Below are 22,340 nucleotides of genomic sequence, written 5' to 3'. Positions count from 1 at the left end.
ATAACTGAATTTAAACTGAACAGGAAAGCTGTCTTTACTGCTTAAGATGTTTCTTTTCTACCATGATAGAGACTGAATTGATTTAAAAATAAGATATTTAAAAAGAGGCTCGCATCCTTTTAAAAATGAAAGAAAGCTCATGTTTGAGTTCAGTTTAAAAAAAAAAAGGGGGGGCTTCCCTGGTGGCGCAGTGGTTGAGAGTCCGCCTGCCGATGCAGGGGACACGGGTTCGTGCCCCAGTCCAGGAAGATCCCACATGCCGCGGAGCGGCTGGGCCCATGAGCCATGGCCGCTGAGCCTGCGCGTCCAGAGCCTGCGCTCCGCAACGGGAGAGGCCACAACAGGGAGAGGCCCACGTACCGGGGGGGGGGGGGGGGGGGAAAGGCAATCACAAGCCAGGACCTGATGCTCTTTAGTCCCTAAAGAATCCTAAGGAGCCTAGTACAGGAATCTGAACATTATATGTCAGCATGTGAATCATCAAAATTAAAAACAACTCTCTAACTTATTTCTGGTTCCTATGATGTCAATAATACTTGAAGAACTTAAAATGTGAACACAGAAATTTGCACAACATCTAAATCATACCACAAAATATACAACCAATCTACATGGATAAAGACTTATTCAAATGCCTTCACTCCTTTGCAGGCAGCTCGTTAACATGGGCATTAACTTTTTTTTTAAAGAGAAGCAGTCTAGGAGAACACTAGAAAGTTCCAGGAATGAGAGTCTGGAATCCTCCAATCTAACCCTGAGGGTTAGTAAAAATTCAACTTCAAAGGTAGGTTTTGTAGACCAATTTTCTATCCTTTGTCTAAGAGGGTGTGATGGTTAATTTTATATGTCAATGGGGCTGGGCCAGAGTGTCCAGATATTTGGTCAGAGACTATTCTGGATATTTCTGCAAAGGGATTATTATTATTGGATTATCAACATTTAAATCAGGGGACTTGTGGGTGAGCCTTACCTAGTTAAAGGCCCTAATAGAACAAAGACTGACTTCCCCAAGCAGAAGGAATTCTTCCAGCAGACTGGAACTGTAACTCTTCCTGGGTCTCCAGCCCCTGCTGGGTTACCCTGCAGATCTGGGACTTGATCTCCACAATCATGTGAGCAAATTCTTTAAAATAAATCTCTCTTCCTCTCTCTCACACACATCCTATTGATTCTGTTTCTCTGGAGAACCCTGACTAATAGAGTTATAATATGGGCTTATTCATGAGAATTGTAATCAGGAGGCTGTGTTCTTGCATCAGAACCTATGCTAGTTGCTTTGTCTGCAGCACAATACCCTCAACAGGTTGAAGGATAAGACCTGATTCCTGAAATCATAGTGTTCTAGTGGGTGCCAGCTGGGGGATGCATTGAATTTGGGTTCTCAGAAAGTGAGACGAGTCCTCTATGCCTTCCTTGGTGACGGTATCAATCTCAGTGGATGTCCCAAATCTAAGGACTCCCTGTAAAATAGCAAAAATCCAATTTAACAATGGTGTCCAGAGTTTCTTCACTTTTGAGAGTCAATGAAGCTTTTTAAGTCTCCCCTGATGGGTATGACAGAATTCTCTCTAAGGCTGAAGTCTCCTAGCTTCGGGTGGAAGTTGCTTACTTACTGTAGCTCCATCAGAATATGACTTTGCTCATCTCACACCTGGCCTAGATGCCTTAATGCCAGCTCTCACCATGATTATCCAATTAACAAGTATTAATTAAGTGAGGATAACAGCACTGAATCCTACTTGGAGACACAAAAAAGAATAAAAATCTCAGTTCATTTTCCCAGTACTTCCCCCCTGGTTTAACCTCCTCATTGTTCCTGTTTCCTTAAATAAAGATATCAAAAATAAAAAAATAAGAATGTTACCAGGCAGGAGCACCTACAAAAGAAATTGGGGAAGGAAGGAGAGAAATGGATTAAGAGATGTGGAAGACAAAATTATTGACTGATTTATGAAAAAGTCAAGGGTTAGCAGGGCCTGCTGACGAAATAACAGCTTCAGATGTGCACAGGATAACCCAATCTCTGTGGCAAGCCGGGTTTCGGGGATAGATATTCTCAGTATTACGCATAAAGGAGCCATATTTAAACCTGACAGAAGGAGCACGTATGTTTAAGATGGCATATCAGGGAATGCACATGGATAAGACATTTTAAAAATTTATTAACATTATATCACATGCTAATGTGGGCCAAGGAGGTAATGAAAGTCAGGGGAATAGGCTGGGTGTAATGTGATAGGAGCTAGTGGGGACTGTGGTGAAGGGGAGAATGCAGGCTGTCTTCAAAGGGGGATGCTCGTCACAGAAGCTGACTACTGCCCAGTGTGAATGTGGACCCATCATCGTCAGATCTGATTTGAGAGAGGACAGAAATTTGGATTTCTTTTTTTTTTTAATTTGTGGCTGCATTGGGTCTTTGTTGCTGCGCGTAGGCTTTCTCTAGTTGTGTTGAGCGGGGGTTACTCTTCATTGTGGCACACTGGCTTCTCATTGCAGTGGCTTCTCTTGTTGCGGAGCACGGGCTCTAGGCATGTGAGCTTCAGTAGTTGTGGCATGTGGGCTCAGTAGTTGTGGCTCGCTGGCTCTAGAGCACAGGCTCAGTAGTTGTGGTGCATGGGCTTAGCTGCTCCACAGTGTGTGGGATCCTCCTGGACTGGGGCTTGAATCCATGTCCCCTGAATTGGCAGGTAGATTCTTAACCACTGCACCACCAGGGAAATCCCTGAAGTTTGGATTTTTAAACTGTGTAATTCCCCTAAATTTTAAAGGTAGGCAACAGATTTTAAAACTTACAAATTTAAAAACCTTTAAAACATCTCGGGGAGCCAAGATAAACACACTTGTAGGCCAGATATGGACCACGGGCATTATTAGGTGTTTCTGTGTCTCTGCAATCCTTGCAAGGGAGCCCAGGATCTTGTGGACCCTCACCACCTAACCCATTACAACACAAAGGGAGCTGTAAATTAAATTACACGAGTGAATAAACTCATTCTCAAAATTATGCTATTTAAAGTAATACCATTGAAAATGAGTTTGTCTTAGATTAAACCACAGCCTATTTTTTTCCACGTTAGATAATATTAATTCTTCACATCATTCCTTCAACAAATATTGACGGAATACCTAATCACTATGCAGGACCCTGTACAAAATAATTAACTTCCAGGGCTCCTGAGTAAGAAGAGTTGACTGGTCTGAGAAGCAAAGTATCAAAATCATCTGAAAAAAATCAATTTTCTGCTGCTTTGCAGGTTCTCTCTGTTGTCATCATAGTATAACCTTCAGGATGTATTCTGCAGAATATTCTATAATAGAGTGCTTTAAAGTCCCTCTCTCTTCAGAACTGGGCATTTTATTTTTTAAAAATATGCATTATCAAGCTTTAGTGACAAAAATCAAATATGGGGCTTCCCTGGTGGCACAGTGGTTGAGAGTCCGCCTGCCGATGCAGGGGACACGGGTTCGTGCCCGGTCCAGTAAGGTCCCACATGCCGCGGAGCGGCTAGGCCCGTGAGCCATGGCCGCTGAGCCTGCGCGTCTGGAGCCTGTGCTCTGCAACGGGAGAGGCCATACAGTGAGAGGCCCGCGTACCGCAAAAAAAAAAAAAAAAAAAAAAAAAATCAAATATGGATTATAAATCAGTAAAAATAAAATTCTAGGCCTAAAATATAAAAATTAGCCATTGGTTAAAATCAGTCATAAAAATTTTGGCCTAGTGCTAACTTGTCCTTAATACAGTTGGAGAAGCAAGGTCAATGGGCTACAGATACAATGTTAGTAATAAATAGCTCGAGTGCTATTGGGTCACTGTTGCATTTTTTAAAATGTTTACAGGGCCCACGTACTTAAGAATGGATAAGACTGGTGATCCCTTATCTCAAGTCCACTTGCTTATATTTACTATAATGGCATTATTAGTGCATATGATTGTGGCCAGTTCATGGGCATAAAGAGTTTGCTTTATAGGGAATTTCCTGGAGGTCCAGTGGTTAGGGCTCCGCACTTTCACTGCTGGGTTCAATCCCTCGTCGGGGAGCTAAGACCCCACAAGCTGCACGGTGCAGTCCATCCGCATCCCCCTCACCGAAAAAAAAAGAAAAAAGTTATTTGCTTTATAGGACAGTAAAATCTTACAATTTGGAAGGACTTCTCTCAACAATCTTGAGCCCATTTTTCCTTAACTTCAGTCATTACCATATCGATCATCTTCAAAACTTTGGTCAAATTCCCTTAATATTTTCATTTTAATTAATGCGTTTTTTAAATTTAGGTATATTTATTTTAAAAAGAAACTTTATGTTGCTTCCATAAGAGAAAAAACAGTATCTCTTGACATAGACGATAACCTGTTTTTAGTAATTTCCTTACATTGCTTCTCAAGACTGGGAGTTCTTCGTTTCTGCATTTAACTCCAACATGGACTCCCTGAGATTCAAAATGGAGACTTTTTCGGAGGGATTGAAATATAAGAAAGAGGGACTGAAAATGTCCACACTAGGATACCACAATGGTTAAAAAATGCAGATTAAAACGTTTTATGAGAAACTGGAAAAAGGGCAGCTAAGGATTCCTACCCCGGTTCACAGCAAAAACTTACTATTAACTCTTCCCATCTTTGAATCTTCATTAAAAAGGTGAAAGAGCCTCAATTTTACAAAGTATTTGTGCTTAGCCAATGCCTAGAGAAGTGTCAGCTCAGTGTTCACTCCAAAAATTCCTACACACATTCTCTGGCAAGTGAGCTTCTTGTTTAGCCAAGAAGACTCAGTCTAAGAGAAGGGTAGTTGTCGCTTGCCACCTTCAGCTGCAGACGGTTGTGATCAGATCTCTCTTTAAGAGGGAACCTGTTTTTTGTCATCTGTACATCTTCTGAATACTCAGCGTTATCATCAGAACTCTTCTGGTTTTACCAGATTCACCCCAAATGGCAGCTCTTGGCTCTGTCAACTACTCCTAGTAAGGAGAGAAGATTGCTTTGTGGTTCCACAGTTTCCATTCTACATTCAACACAGAAGTCCAGCCTCTAAAAGAGGAACAGCCTCTCATACTCATCTGCTTACTCAGCATGGGTCCTGCTAGAAGTATAATTCAAGTCTCTTAGATGTTAATCTGAACTAAGTGAGAAATTCCTGGAGGGCAGAAACTACATTTTACGGTTTATTATATTCACTTAAAGGTAGACCACTAGTTTTTGCCAAATGGCTGGAGGGACTGCATCTCAGACCTCAAGCCTTATCCTAGCATATTCAAAATGGAAACCACTGTCTTTATTCCAAAACATTTTTTTTTTTTTTTTTTTTTTTGCGGTACGCGGGCCTCTCACTGTTGTGGCCTCTCCCGTTGCGGAGCACAGGCTCCAGACGCGCAGGCTCGGCAGCTGTGGCTCACGGGCCCAGTTGCTCCATGGCACGTGGGATCTTCCCAGACCAGGGCTCGAACCCGTGTCCCCTGCATTGGCAGGCAGACTCCCAACCACTGCGCCACCAGGGAAGCCCTATATATATATTTTTAAATTGAAATTATACTATACATGCTGCTTTGTGACCTACTTTATTACTTATCCACATATTTTATTAAATATTTTTCTTTTTTTTTTTTGCGGTACTAGGGCCTCTCACTGTTGTGGACTCTCACTGTTGCGGCCTCTCACTGTTGCGGCCTCTCCTGTTGCGGAGCACGGGCTCCGGACGCGCAGGCTCAGCGGCCATGGCTCACGGGCCCAGCCTCTCCGCGGCATGTGGGATCTTCCCGGACCAGGGCACAAACCCGTGTCCCCTGCATCGGCAGGCGGACTCTCAACCACTGCGCCACCAGGGAAGCCCTACTCCAAAACATTCTGATGTAAGTCTTCCCAAACTTGAGATGTGTACAGTGTGCGTATGCATGTATGGCCATTTTCACAAGTCAGCAAATTCTCTTCTACAGCATGGCTGCATCTTATGTTATCACCTTTTTGAATGTGACATAATTTCCTTAACTAATCTCCTATTATTAGAAATTTAGGACTATATACAATATTCGCTATTCTAAATGGCACTACAATGACTCTGTTTACAAATTTATCTTTATAAACATGTCATTATTTCCTTGTGATATTCTTCCAAATGACCAGATCAAATAAGATGCACACTTAAAAAAAAATTGAAGTATAGCTGATTCACAATATTGTGTTAGCTTCAGGTGTACAGCAAAGTGCTTCAGATATATATCTTTTTTTCTGATTCTTTTCCATTATAGGTTATTACAAGATATTGAATGTAGTTCCCTGTGCTATACAGTAAATCCTTGTTGTTTATTTTATATATGGTAGTATCTGTTAATCCCATACTCCTAATTTATCTAACCCCCCACTTCCCCTTGGGTAACCATAGCTTTGTTTTCTATGTCTGTGACTCTGTTTCTGTTTTGTAAATAAATTCACTTGTACTGCATTTTAGATTATAGTGATATCATAGAATATTTGTCTTTTTCTGTCTGACTGACTTCACTTAGTATGATAATCTCTAGGTCTAGATGCACACTTCTGAAGTTCACAGAATCTCTGGTGATGCCACCCACCTGGTATAGTACTCTGCTTAGCGGAACCACGGCACCTCTCCGCTGTGTCACATTTTGCCCTAACTATTTATTATGTTCAGTATTTGGCCCCCACCCAATAATTTTTTAATTCTTGAGAGCAGAAATTACTCTCAAGTAGAAATTCCATCCCCTTACTCATCCCCATATCCAAACCATTCCAGATCCCAATAAATAGTAATCAAACACAATTGCGAGGTACTGGGATGAAAATGGATGAGCTGTAATCCCTGCCCAGAACAGCAGGGGAGGCAGACCTACCAACAACTACATGTGATACATTCAGTTCTACACTGTAATAGAGATGGAGGAAACTTACTATGGGAACAAAGATGAGGGAGCAGTGAATTCCTTCAGGGCAAAGGTAAACAAGGAGAGGGGAAAAAAAGAGGTAACCGGAAGCTATGGAGCGAGGCAAATTATTGAATTACTTCTTGAAACATTAATAGAAATTCACGAAGGGGGAAAATAATGGGGAGGTGACATACTAGGTAGATTTACAAGTAGACGCCAGTCAATTCAAGCTTTTTGTTTCATCTAGAGTAGTTCCACCTAGGAATTTCATGAAGATCTCCCATCTTCTGAGGCAACTTCTGCACTACTGACATTCTGAGCCAGATAATTCTTTGTCTTGCAGGGCTGTCCTGTGCATTATAGGATGTTTGCAGCATCCCTGGCCTCTCCTCACTACATGTCAGTAGCAACGGTCCCCACCTTCCAATTGTGACAACTGAAAATGTTTCCAGACATTGCCAAATATCCCTGGGGATGAAGGGGAGTGGAAATCACCCTGGTTGAGAACCAGTGTTTTAAGCGTAATTCTAGCTCTAAGGACTTCTCCCTTATTATACTATCTTTTCTCTCAGCCAGGAAATGATTTTTTCTTTGGTTCAAAGCCCTACTGGATGCTTATTTTATTTTTAGGTTAGAGACAAACTGTCAAAAACATTAAGCTACTGATGCCCCAACTATAAAAATGATATCAGTAACGAAAAATGAAATGTTCACTATGATAGGAAAGTATGTGTATCATGGCTGATATTTGTTCAGAACATTACAATTGGCAAAATACTTTCATAATTGATTTTACTGAATGCTCACAACATCCTGTGAAGTATCCATCATTGATCCCATTCTAGGGATGAAGACAGGCTGGGTCAAAGACATCAAATATCTGAGACCACCTGAGTATTAAGTCCTGGAGCTAAGATTCATATCCGGACAGTCTCATTCCAAATTGTATACACCTTCCATTTAGTTTAGCAAAAAACTAATATGAGCTTCTCTAGGCTGCAGACAGGCTAAGCCAGAGAGAAAGACTCATCTTAATATCACACAGATGGAGAAATAAAATGACTTGAGGATGCTCTGTTACCTACATAGCCCACCAAGAAGCTGTAATAAGTAAACACTTCTTTGTGGAAGCAAAGCATCACTTAACTACCAAAAAACTATGTTGTCTCCATCCTTTGCATAGCTTCAAGAGCACTTATTATGCAAAAAGAAGAGTGATACATACTAAATATGCTAACATTTACACTCATAATTTTTAAAGTATGTTAACTTATTTTAGTCATTCTATTGTAAATAGCCAATTCTAAATTGGTATAATAGAGATTATTATCCACTGATAGAAAACTGTGCATACAAATAAACATTAAGTAACTAGATTATGGTCACACAGATAATTAGAGACTAAATCAAAATTAAGTTCTTTGTACCTCTAGATAAGTGTTCTTTCCCCTCCAAGCAGTTTCCAGCATCACATGGCCCTATACACCTCCAGATATAAATATCACTATGCCAGTAAATAAAAATATCCTCAACCATTCTGTTTCAATATTATCTGAAGCCACATCTACCTTGGTAGTTTTAAACACACTATAAAGTATGAAGTGGGAGTTTTTTGTACTCTTGTATCAAAGATAAAAAGCATTCCCTTAAATCAGGCAAATTAGCAGAATCAGTGAAACTGTCTTATTCATGACGCATTAGTTAACACATGAAAAAAATGTTTGCAATTTTCTAGACTTAGTCAACTCTGTACTCAAACAATGCTTGATACTTCTGAACCTGGATTGCAGCCTGACAAAAAGGCAAGCGGGGAAGGTCCATGAGTTTCCTGGATATAGTCGTACTTCTTTAAGAATTACTTGTCTATGTTAAGGTAAAGAGCTAATTTAAGACAGGAATACATTTTGCAATAAACAAACAGGTATTTTAAATATGAATGGAAAGCCATTCAACTCCTGGTTTAAACAACAACAAAAAATTCCAAGTCTTACTCCATCATAGAAGGTGGGATAGTACAGCAGTCTTGAATCGCAGTTAGAGGAGAGGTCAGGTGAGCCGTGTAGGATGCTTCTACAACTTGCTTGTTCCGGTTGACCACATCCAAGTAACGGTTGAACTTCTCTCGGATTTTTTTGGCTAGCTGTAGGATGAGAGTAAGCAAAATAAATAGAAAGACCAGGACAATAACCCATTGTACTTTTTCCTATAAGTTCATCAATTTGTGTCACAAGCTGCCTGCAGTAAACTTCAGGTAAGATAAACACACACCCAAGTCTTATTTCATTGTGTAAACTGAAATAAAAATTGCAAAATGCCCAGAAGGCACAGAAGGATACTTCAACAGCAGTAAAATAATAACTTCTATCTTACAATAGATTATAATACATTAAGAACTACCCGTGTGCTCAATTCAGATAGAATAATGCTGATCTGTAAAATGCCTTGCTGGAGAAAACGAAGTCTGTTGATATTATTGTCGGCATGACAGTGGGTATTAGGAGTTACAGAGCAACAATAGTGATTGGAAGAAAAAATGCCACTATTCATGGTTCTCGATTCCCACAGATTTTTCAGGAGGAAAACACTTGAAGGAAGGGAAATGATATTCAGTATCTTCTGCTACACAACTCCAGGGGGCGCCATTCACAGCCTTCCATGTGAATGGCAAAGCCCTGAAGTTGTGCAATGCAGACATCCATACAAAACAAAATACATTGTTAGAAATAGATCTGTGTTTGGTCTGTTACACCTTCAACACGGACAAATGTCTTTCTTAACTGCTGTGAACAGAACACTTCATCATGATACACTTTCATATGGGGATAGCAAAAGCAAATTGCTAAGCATACTGCTTTTTTCTCCATTGTTCCCACCAAATATCACAGCTTAATTAGAGATCTCTAAGGAAAACAGTGTTGTTTTTCTTCCCCTTAAACAAAATGTTACCCAAATGCAGTGACTGATAGAATTATTGCTAATTGGTTTTGTAGAGCTATTCATTATCAGCACGCTAGAGGAGAACTAATCATCTCCTTTGGGTCATGCATCTCGCACAATCCAACAGCTTGGAGGCTGAGAACATGGAACCAAATCAGAATATCTTCGTTTGTTATGTTCAAGCCGATTTTCAAATCTGCTTCAAATTTCCCACCTGCAAGTGTCATTCTTCATTGCCCTTGGGAACAAATGTTCTGTAACAGGATAAAGATAAGGTGTGCTTGAAAGGACTGAAATTCCAAATAACATCTTCACAAATTCACTTCCAAAATGAAAAGGGAAATTGCAAACATTTCTTTCCCTCACACATATCCAAACACACAGACACTTGAGAAATACCCCAGTGTTTCTTCTACACATTTGGAAAATTCTAACTTAAAGCCAGATCTAGCTCATCATGATATTCTTTTCTTTTTAATTGGAGTATAATTGCTTTACGATGTTGTGTTAGTTTCTGCTGTACAATGAAGTGAATCAGCCATATGCATGTGTATATCCCCTCCCTCTTGGACCTCCCCACCCCCCACCCCACCCATCTATGTCATCACAGAGGACTGAGCTGAGCTCCCTGAGCTATACAGCAGGTTCCCACTAGCTATCTATTTTACACATGATAGTGTATTTATGTCAAACCTAATCTCTCAGTTCATCTCAGCCTCCCCTTCCCCCCATGTCCACACATCTGTTCTCTACATCTGCGTCTCTATTCCTGCCCTGGAAATAGGTTCATCTGTACTATTTTTCTAGATTCCACATACATGCATTAACATATGATATTTTTCTCTTTCTGACTTACTTCACTCTGTATGACAGACTCTAGGTCCATCCACATCTCTACAAACGACCCCATTTTGTTCCTTTTTATGGCTGAGTAATATTCCATTGTATATATGTGCCACATCTTCTTTATCCCTTCATCTGTTGATGGACATTTAGGTTGTTTCCATGACCTTGCTATTGTAAATAGTGCTGCAATGAACATTGAGTTACATGTTCCTTTTTGAATTATAGTTTTCTCAGGGTATATTCCCAGTAGTGGGATTGCTGGGTCATATGGTAGTTCTATTTTTAGTTGTTTAAGAAACCTCCATACTGTTCTACACAGTGGCTGTATCAATTTACATTCCCACCAACAGTGCAAGAGGGTTCCCTTTTCTCCACACCCTCTCCAGCATTTGTTGTCTGTAGATTTTCTGATGATGCCCATTCTAACTAGTGTGAGGTGATACCTCATTGTAGTTTTGATCTGCATTTCTCTAATAATTAGTGATGCTGAGCATCTTTTCATGTGCCTCTTGGCCATCTGTATGTCTTTGGTGAAATGTCTATTTAGGTCTTCCACCTATTTTTTGATTGGGTTGTTTGGTTTTTTGATATTGAGCTGCATGAGCTGTTCGTATATTTTGGAGATTAATCCTTTGTCTGTCGTTTCGTTTGCAAATATTTTCTCCTATTCTGAGGGCTGTCAGATCCAGCTCATCGTGATATTCTAATTTGCCTCACTGCCTATTTTTTAATGGGCTAAGAATGGCTCTTACATTTTTAAATGTAATTTTTTAAAAGGTATTTTGTGATATTTAATAACTATATGAAATTTGAATTTCAGTGTTCATAAGTAAAGTTTTATTGAAACAGTCATTTGTTTACATATTGTTTCTGGCTGCTTTCATTATGCAATTGCAGAGTGAAGTAGTTGGAATAGAGATTGTATGGCTTGCTTTGCTATAGGCAGAAGTCAGAAGCCCTAACATGTCCAAGATTGAGCCATAACTCCAGTAATTTTATAAAAATCTGCGCCCCATTTAGAAGTGGGGGTCCCTCTACTCCCACTGCTTGAATCTGGGTAGGCTTTTGATGGCTTCTACCAGTAGCATAGAGAAAGTGACACTATGTAACTTGCAAGGCTAGGTCATAAAGGGGCATGCAGCTTCCGCCTGTCTCTCTTGGAATGCTCTCAACTACCATGCTGTAAGAAGTCCAAGACACATGGAGAGGGCACAGTCAAGTGCTTGGTTGGCAGCCCTAGGTGAGCAAGTCTTCATCCCAGTCCTTGCTCCGGATATGAGTCAAGAAGCCTTTGGATAATTCCAGCCCCCAGGCTTCACTGATGGAACCCCAGACATTACGGAACAGAGGTGCCATCCTTGCAATGCCTGAACCACAGAATCCGTAGGCATAAAGAAACAGTTGTTTATGTCACTAAGGTTGAGATGCTTTCTAATGCAGCAACAAGTAACCGGAACACCCAGGATAGGTGGAATTCCATCCTAAGATAAACATGTTGAAGCTAAGCTAAACAAAGCTGCTCAGACAGAAGCACTGCAACTAAATCATCAGAATTATCGAGACTGTAGCCTGTGAATTATAAACCTGTTGCAATGAGATTTCAGGGTTCTTCAGAAAATCCTAACAGCTGCCATACAGTGGTACTTACCATATGCTAGGCACAAGGACCCTACAATGGAGGTACTGTCATCTTATATCAATGAGCCACAAAATAAAAGGACCCACTCACTCATTCAGAACTCAGAACTGTCTTGCCTATAAAACCTGTGTGTTCACTTGCTCAGCTATGGTGCCCCAGACAAACCTAACTTAAGAGAAGCTGCGGGACTTCCCTGGTGGCACAGGTGGTTAAGACTCCAAGCTCCCAATGCGGGGGGCCCAGGTTCGATCCCTGATCAAGGAACAATGTCCCACATGCATGCCGCAACTAAGAGTTTGCATGCCACAACTAAGGAGCGGGCAAGCCTCAATTAAGGAGCCCTCGAGCTGCAACTAAGGAGCCTGCCAGCTGCAACTAAGACCTGGCACAACCAAATAAATAAATAACTAATAAAATATTAAAAAAAAAAAAAGAGAAGCTGCAACATGATCAGCCATGGCACAGAGTGGGCTGGCCATGGAACTAAGTGTTCCTTGGGTTGCAGAACCCAAGGCGGGGTGGTTACCGGCTGATGGGAGATTGGCCCTGCCCGGGGGTGGGGGAGCAGGGGGTGGTATCTGCCTTTGGCCTCCTGGTTAGGGTGAGTCTCACGCTTCATTCTTCATAGGCGGAGGCACTAACTTACACGCACAGCCCAGACACGCAAGGCAATGAACAAAAGGTCTCAGAAGCAAGCTCTCTCCACTAGGATTCTCACCTCTTGGTCAGAAACCCCTGTGTTTCATACTGCGACACCCTATCTTGTTTATTTAAAACAAATAATTGCCAACATCTGTTGAGGGCTAACTATGTGTAGGGCACTATTCTGAGCACCTCACAAGCATATATCAATTTAATCCTTCAAAGAACCCTATAAAGTACACATCTCCATCTTCTGGAAGTGGTCGCTGAAGGTTAAATAACGTTCTCAAGGTCACAAAGCCAATAAGTAGTAAAGCTGGGATCCAAAGCCAGTAGCATGCTGCTTTAGGAACAAAGCTCCGGGCTTTATGCAACACTGCTTCACTCTGTAAACACACAGACCAGCAACCTCCCTCGCCATTTCTTTTCAAACCCGTTTGAACAAATGCTGTGAAATTCTCGGCAGGATACCATAAGCAATACACAGCCTCAATACTTTATAATAAGAATTAGATTTTTAATAGTTTACATTTCATTTAAAATGCTTCATAATTCCTATGAAAATCAAAAAATTGAAGAAGTTTAGAACTGCTAAATTCTATCGCCAATATGAAAAAGGGGTCGGGCCGAATTTGAAATAATGTATCCTCCAAAACAATGCCTATCTGTTACCTGATTACTGTGGTATCAGTTCCATTGAACTAACTTAAACTGTTCTGATTACTCCACGGTGTTCCAGTTTGTTCATAACCTGGAAGGAGAACAGAGTGAATGTACCAGTCCTATCCTGCAGGAAGTGAACTGCAGAATCCAGTATCTTCCTCTGGGTTTTCATCTGAGTTAATTTATGTCATCACAGAGTAGTAAGATGAAATTGTAATTCCTATTTTATGTGTGAAAAAACAGAGGCATGTGGAGCTTGAGGGTCTCTGGATTCCCAGGGGGTGCCTGGCCTCCTGTGACCCCACTGCCTGAGATGACCCACCCTGTGCCCTTTGGACAAGGACGGTGACAGTCACTCACAGTAGAAACCTCACACTCCACCGTGGGGTAGATTTTCCCTTTCGAAAAGCAATCTCTTTCAGCATGCCAACCAAATCCAGGTTGCTGGGCAAGTATAACAATCTATTAGAGTAAAGATAGCCCACAGAAAGATTAAATCCTGAATGTATCTGTTAAATGCGAGAGAACTGGCTACCAAGGCGGAAACTTCCAAGAGGCCAGACAGATTCTGCGTGCGTATCCTGCCATGATCCCTGCAGACAGGCGAAAACAAAGGACGTTCTCAGCAAAAAGCTACAGGTGGACCCACAATCCTCCTCACTGTAATTAAAAACATTTTTCTTTCCATGGCTTAGCTTTCATCTTTTATCCTTCTTTATCCTCTCCCCTTCATCCCCTAAGGGGTTCCTGAATGCTGATGAGATGACGGGACTGAAACCATCTTGTCATCTTTTGGGTCAATTCTTCGGCTAGCCAGCATCCAGCCACGGGTCAAATGATGAGTAGGTAGCGCGCCGGTCCCCATGGGAACAGATTCTAATTTGTCATCATCTCCAGTGACAACGTTTCATCACAACATCAATGAATTTCTTTCTTGCTGAATTTCACTTCCCTTAATTTTCCCATAGACATTTCTGTCATTTGCATACTTCCCCAGAGGGGGCCCCCCCTTTTTTTAAAAGCTCTTTTTACCTTAGCTTTACACTTTTGAAGAGTGGAGATGGGGTGGGCACACAGTTAGAACAAGGTAAAAGAAAACAAAAATGCAAAGGCATAGTACAAACTTTATTTATGCCTCTTTCCTAAAAGGAAGAGCCAGGAGTTTTGAATGTTAGGGAAAGCTTTATTTAAAATACATAACAATGATGCTGACAGGCACAGACAGGAAAGGTACCCTAGGGAACTGAAGATTCATAGCAGAATTCCTATTGAATGTAGAAGAGTTTAACATTTGACATTCAGAAACCTCTGTGCCATGGTAAGAATTTAATAGCTGATCCCCCTTTCCTTCGGCTCCAGCCTTATTTACTCAAGAAAATGAACCTTTCGTTTTCCAGCAAGTTTCAGGATTTGGTTATTTAAATGTCCGTGACATAGACATAATTTTAAGTATACTCAAGCACAAGGATTTAACATCTCTGAACATCACACCATTGCTTTCCAGAGTTCAAGGAAGAAACCTCCTCATTGCTTCATGTTGTACACTGTTTATAGGATATAAGAAACACCCTACCCTTGCTATTATTTTTATTAGTAACAGTTGTAATATTCCAGACAGCTCTCCCAATTATTAGCTGGGAATCTAGGCCAGTTCTTTGACTTCCCTTAGCCTTGGTGTCCTCATGAGTAGAACAGGACGACATAGTTTCAAGGGCTTCTTGTTATGTTCAAATGAAACAATGAGTATATAAAGCCCAGGATGAGTACAAGGGATTACTCTCATTGTTATACCCCAGTCTCTGGACTAGGGAGAGAGCATATGGTGGTGATAAGGAATTAATGTGGGGCTTAAATTTCCCAGTAATAGAGCCGTAAGTAACGGGAGAGGGACTACCTGCATGTTAACCATCTTACTCACTCATTTAGCTCATATCCTCATGCTTAATCCTCCACAGGAAACCTGGCACACAGTCTGGAGGGGAAAAAGCATTTTTTCCCTTAAAAATTAACAGCAAAATGGCACAAGGAGCTTAAGCTTTGGAGTCAAAGAAATTTGAGTTAAGTCAAGCTCTGTCACTTACTCAGTAAATGGAACCAAGTAAATGATTTCTCTAACCCTCAACTTAATTACCTCTAAACTGGAGATAACAATAGCTGCTCCATGATATTGTTTGAGAACTAAGAGGGATAGTGCTCATAAAGTATCTAGCAGAGTGTCTAACAGATTGTATGTGCCAAATAAATGGTAGTGACTTGTTTTACTCTTGTTGTTCTTACTACTATTATTGTCATTGTTGTGATTATTTGGGGGACGTTATGTACTGACTCAGGTTCTGTGAGTGGAGAATCCCAAAGAGCGTAGGAAGAGTCAGGAGGGTTGTGTTAACACAGGGCTAGGACCTTACCAGGGCTGTGGGTGCCTCTTCCACAGCACTGTGTCATGTAGGTTACATAGTTAACAGTCGTAGGTAGTTTGGGACTCTTCTGGGATCCTCTTTTTTCTAAACGTAAGGATCTAATAAGACTTTACTCCTGTGTCACACTTTGCGATTTTCAAAGCATTTTTACCTGACTCGTCTCATGTGTGCTTTCCAACAACCCTGGGAGCTAGGCAGAGCAGACATTCCCTGCCCCTTCTCTACAATCAGGAAATCAAGGCTCAGTTGCGCGCCCAAGCTCATGCTGAGTAAGTGCAGAAAACAAAGAGACCATTGCTTCTAATCCCCAGCTCCACTCTCTTTCTGCTACAAGCTCCTCCAAATTGCAGAAAAGTGTGAACTCTCCCAGATCAAATGATCTAAGTTCTACTCATTCTTCCAGTCCCAGCCCCGCTTTTACCTCTTTGAAGCCTTCTCAGGACCTTCTTTCCCCAAATTGCCTAGGACTCTGCATCTGTGCCACTCATTGTTGGTCTTTCCTCATTTAAAGATTCCATTTCCCCCAAGAAACTAATAACATAACAGTAATTAGCATTTACCCACTGCTTACTATGTGCCAGGCACTTTGAAAGTGCAACTTTATGTGATGCCTTTTTTTTTTTAATGCTTACAATGCTTGGTAATTGCTATATGCTATTTTTATAGATAGTTCTGATAGGTTAACCTACCTAAGTCAATCAGCTAATAAAAATAATTAGATCGAACCCAGGCTCTTGAACCACTGCACTATGCATTTTTCTTTCATGTATACCTAGCATTGAGAAGAGACTTTACAGGTTCCTTACTGTATTCATTTCCTCTCAATCTACCATTACTTGCCATATTGGAAAAACCTGCTTTCCATTCAAAAAAGGGCAGATAACTTAGAATATTGCTCATAGCCGGTTCAAGCCCATCAGAAACTCTGGGCCTGTCCAGTTCCCTATCTTCATCTGCTTCCTGGATAATACAAGCTGCTCTGGAGTAAGTCTTGCTGAGTAAAGAGGCCCAGTTCAGAGGAGGTACCCTGATGGCAACTGGCCATAGCTGTGATGTGGCTGTCGATCCACTCTGAGCTCAGGTCTCAGGGTGGAAGAGCCTGGGCCTGGCAGGCAATGATACAGGACAAGACAGATGAAGACCCGGAGATGGGGTGGGGCCCGTCTGAATTTCTAATGGCCCGCGGAGGCTTCAGGGTTGTCTGACGGATGTGTGGGAATAGCACATCCAGGGGAGAAGTGGGGCAGCCGCTGACAGACGAACTGCAGGTGGACCAGGAAGATTTATGTGCAAGGCTGTCTGGGCTCCAGGGTCACATACCCTGATCCCGGGAGAGGTGGGCCCCTGTGGCTGAGCTGGGGAGGCGTGCAATGGAAAAAACAGGAGGCAAGTGCTGACATGCCAGAGAACCGAAGGAGGCTGAGCCCTGGGAATCGGTTGAGAGTGGCAGCTTCTCTCTTTAAGCAAAACACAGGTTTGCTTTAAAGATTATAATGGGGTTTGGTTTGGGCAGCAGTTTGCGCTAGATATTCCAGGAGAGTCACGGAAACACATAGCCGAGCCTCCTGAAAGCCAAGGTTATCAACTCAAGGGCTCAATGGGCTCTTACCCTATTTTTCAACCCTCTCTACCCTTAACAACCAGATCATAACAAAAGAAACAAAAGGAAGGGCAGGCTTCAACCCACTTCTCCCCACTTCACTGTAACAGGAGCCCTGGGCTGAGGTTCCTTTAAACCAAAATAAGCAAGTGCTCAGGACTTGAAAGTTTACAGCCTGTTCCTTCGCAAGGAAAAAGCAGTTGAACCTAATCTTCACCTTCGAAAGACTCAAGAGGCTGAGAACTGGGGCAGGGGGTAGGAGCACGGGCCACAGCATATAGGAAAAGCGAACATTTTACATTACAACTTTTGAGATAGGTTTTCCTAGTTTATGAATCAGGGAGGAAAGGAGTTAAAATATACTGGAACTTAGGAATTCTCTGGTGGCCCATGAGGGATACAGAGAAAAGGAAAGGAAACCCAGTCCCATTACTCTTACCATGTAAAACTCTCATTTAGAGTATAAGCATCTGTGCATAACTTATAAACACCAAGTATAACTTAGAAGCATTCTAAGTAACACGGTGGGGTGGGGGATGAATTAGAGGCACTGGGGTCAGCTGGGAGGGCTCTGGGAGCCTGCAGTTTCACTCTAGCCCACACTACTTTCCCCACAGCAAATGCAGGTAACACCTCTTATCTACACCCAACCTCGCAACCTGGCCCAGAGCCGGGCACGCTGCAGGGACTTGGGAAACATTTTTTGTATAAATGAAGGACGAAATGTGACCTAGCCTCCAGTAGGAGGCCAACTGACCAGAGCGTTTTAGGGTTCTTCACGGGCCCTCTGAGAGCACAAGGGTCAAATACTTGCCAGCAGGTGTCAATAAGTGGAAAGAAGAGACTGGCAAGGAAACAAAACTCTGCCACTAAACATTTCCTAATCTTCACCTGGCCAAGAACTCATTAAATCCAATTCTTGGGAAGACAATCTTAAGACACAATGAAAAAAAAGCTAGATGTTTCCATTTCCTCTTTCTTAATAATAAGTTAACCCAACTTACCTTTCCAATGGAATAGAACATCGTGTCATTTTAGGACTTCACTGCACTTCTAACAGCAGCAGGGCTTAATTACAGTTAGTCTAAGGTCTCCTACTCCCCCGTTATAAAAATATAAGTCAGTGTAAGACAGCCTAAGGCACATCATATCCCATTTTTTGAGCAACAAATTTTCACAATGTAGATTCCCTTTAAAACTAAGGAAAAATAATAGTACAAGGGAAAGCATCTTATAAACATTTGATTTCTTCAGTTGTTGAAGCCTGGCCTTGAGTATCCATAATCATTCAAGTCTTCAGTATGGCCTATCTTAGGAGGTAGGGGCACTCTCTCCCCTGGTCCTACATTCACACAATAAAACCAGCTTGTAATATACTTATCTCAGTAGATAGAAAAGCCACTTCTTGGCTTTAGTTTCAAGATACCTGAGTAGTGATAAATCAGCCCCTGAGATCTAGGGGCCTTTATGATGCAGGCCTGAAGCTTGAAGTACTAATACAGAGATAAAGTTTCTGGTTTCTGCTTTTTCATAACTAGGAAAAACAGCAACACTCACATAGACCACTTAGATGAGGTGCAAATGCTGTATGCTAGCAGGAAATGCACTGCTATTAAGACTCGCTAGAAATAACAACACAAAGTAACGTTTCCCATGTGGGTTCCACACCAGAGGAATGAGGGTATTTGCCTCAACCATAACAATTTTATTATATCCTTCTCTGAACTGTTCTGTGTGTTCCCTTGCCAAGCTGCATCTGATACCATTCTCTAACTGACAGTTGGATTTAGGAAGGTCTTCTTATCCCCTATCTGACGACAGGGAGGATGGCGAACACAAGAGCCAGGGTATGCGTGCTCTTCATTGGCTGTTGGCTTCCACAGGACTCACGCTCACACCTTCCCCTAGAGGGTGGTGCACGACATGAGTGTCAGCAGATGTGACAGTGACACTTGTCGATGACTTTGCAGAAAAGCCAGCATGCTCTTTGCAGCATATAAAAGGACTAAAGGCGGCTTAAGTAACAACCAGTGAGAACGCCCATGAGCAGCTATTTCAACATGATCTCTACCTGCCCAGAATCTTCTAATATTATAAATAAAGTTGTAGTTCTTGGTAAGCTTCCAATTTTATCATACCACATGTTATTTCATGGAACCACATTTTCAAAGCATTCAGCCAGTTCAGGGTTCTTGATATTAGCAGCAATTAATTCCTTTGCATCATTGCCACAAGTATTTCCTATTGCGTGAAGGAATATATTAGGGGTAAGTTGGTCCCTGCTCTTAAGTTGCTCGCTAGGTTTTAGAATACACTCTTGAGCTTCTGTTTATGCATTCCACCAGTGCAGATGATCTGAGCTTTTTTTTTTTTTTTTAGTAGAAGCAGCAGTTTCAGGTGGAGGATGGAGTTGGGGGGCAGAGGGGGGGGATCTGAAGAAATCTTGGCCGCTACCTTCTCACCAGCATTTCCTGATACTATCCAACCTCAGGATACTAAAAATGTGTGTAAAAGGGGCTTAATTTTTTCCATTTTTAGTGGAATGTTCACTTCTCGTGATGAAGTCTTCCTGGTTTTAGAATGAGGACTTAGACTCAACCTATCCCCTTCTACTTAAATAAAGCTTTGAGTGTTCAAGTCAAAAGCCCAGGCTTGTACTTTTCAAGGGTCTGCGTCACTGAAAGAAGGTATTTGCGCACATGTGGATGGCAGAGATATCTGAAGAGCTGAAGCTCCAGCTGGAGCACGGAGAGATGCACATCGTGGCGGGAGCTTGCATGTCTTCTCCCCGCTTGCCCCAAAGGCCTTGCCAGCCCCTCTCCGGGCTGCAGCCTATTCTCTCCAGCTGTGCCTGCCTGCAATAGCCCCTCCTCCTGTGCCTCTGCTGATGGAGAAACGGTACCAGCCCCTTCATGTGTTCCTTCCCAAAGGGTGGGAACACCAAGTGTGGGAATTAAGGGAATGAGGAAATGGGCTACTCTGGGTTGTTGTCAAAACAACAACACAAAAAGCCTGTAGCCGTAACTTTCAAGCCCTAAATAGTGTGTGATGGTGGTGGTGGGAGATACAGAGAATTCCATTTTTCTATAATTGGTATATGTGTGCATATGCAAATGTAAAAATGAACACTGTGCTGTAAACATATGCACAGAGTACTTACACACAGTGCAGTAGATACATAGTACATTATAACAAAATGTGTGAGTATACAGGAGGGGTGTGTGTATGTGAGAGAGAGAGTGAGTGAGTGAGAGAGCGAACAGGCAAGCAGGATTATCTCAGCTTATCTCAACACCAGGCATACGTTGGCTAATGTACAGTATGTACCCCTGAAGTCAGCTGGTCTATATTTAGTACAGGAATTAAAGCTTTCATGCATGCATTCACACATATTTTCACTTCCAAATATATACAAGGATTCAGAGCATATGCTGCATATATACTTTCCTGAAAATATAAGCAAGATAGTTAAATACTTCAAATTCCAAATTGCCATTTCTTAAACAGTGAGGTGGTAGTTATCAGGCTGCTTTCTCTCTCCTGGCCCACCTTGGTTTTGGGTTTTTTTTTTCCCCTCTAAGAAGCTGGCTGAGCAGTTCCTCAAATATCCCTGATTACTGTTAAATGCTTCATACTGGGCGAGAACCTGGGAATTCTGAGGTAGCTAAAGGTTTGTTACCTTCTCTGTGGAAACTGCATGAACAAACGCTGTACCAACCACAATTCTACAGTAAGAATTTCAAAGAGTTATCAACTTCTACTCATGAGCAACACAAAGGAAGCCCACTATGTTATACTTAAACCCTATGGACTAGCCCAACAGCTGTAGATTTTTCACTCACTAATTAGTTAAAAGTTCCTCTTTTGGGGATACTATTTACCCCCCCAATCCCAACAAAACAAAAAAAAATCAATAGCCCCATAGAAGTTCCACAATGACACAAATTAGAACCAACTGACTTAGGTATGGTAATAATGGAATAATGATGAACTGTGAAAAAGACAAAGGAGTCTGCTCTTTAAATAAATCAAGGACTGCATTTATTTTTATATCTTGTTTATATTCCTGCAGGATAATCCATTAGCAACAGAATGCTCTTCCTCGTAAGACACAAGTTATATCCTTGTGATTTATTAGAGCTAAAAGGCAGACGGCACCTCCACCATTGTTTGGCCCATGTCAACTGAGTATTTAAACTCCATCTTTTTCTCATTTACCAGCTGAGTTTTCATCAGGGTACTTAACAATGTTTAGACATATTTATCTTACTTTGGTTAATGTGTAATACTCTCGGGAGAGAATAAACCACCTTCCTCTTAAAAATTGAAAACATATAAAAGGATTGGCAATGGAAGAAGTATGAAAAGCAACATAGCGTAGTGATTAAGAACATGGATTTTACAGTTAAAATTCTGGCCCTATCACCTAATTCAAGAATGATTTGGGGCACCATTACTTAATAGCTTTGAGTCTCAATTTCTTCAACTCTAAAACAGTGAGAAGAATTGTATTTGTATCACAGGGTTGTGGTAAAATTTTAATGAGATAACTCAGGTGAAGCAGCATTTGTTAAATGAACATGAACCATCACGTCAAATACACCACCTTTTCCAAAGTGCAACACAACCTAGGTACACACTAGGTCTTGCACCCATCTCCCACTTATTAGAATTCTAGAAAAACATACATAATTTGAATATAACCAAAAATACTGCCACACTA

At 41.5% G+C, this 22,340-nt stretch overlaps 1 protein-coding gene across 1 annotated transcript in view; it reads right to left on the bottom strand.

The window, feature by feature from the left end:
* Positions 1 to 22,340, bottom strand: part of CACHD1 (cache domain containing 1) — a 217,304-nt gene that overhangs the window by 94,781 nt on the left and 100,183 nt on the right. Inside the window, exon 3 of the mRNA XM_060005710.1 lies at positions 8,865 to 9,013. Within this exon, the coding sequence (XP_059861693.1) occupies positions 8,865 to 9,013 (149 nt within the window). The remainder of the gene's footprint in view (positions 1 to 8,864; positions 9,014 to 22,340) is intronic.

This window comes from Delphinus delphis, chromosome 1 (genome assembly GCF_949987515.2).
Source record: "Delphinus delphis chromosome 1, mDelDel1.2, whole genome shotgun sequence".
Lineage (NCBI taxonomy): Eukaryota > Metazoa > Chordata > Mammalia > Artiodactyla > Delphinidae > Delphinus > Delphinus delphis.
The sequence above is the reverse complement of the archived record's forward strand: the minus strand, read 5'-3'. Positions and strand labels throughout refer to the sequence as shown.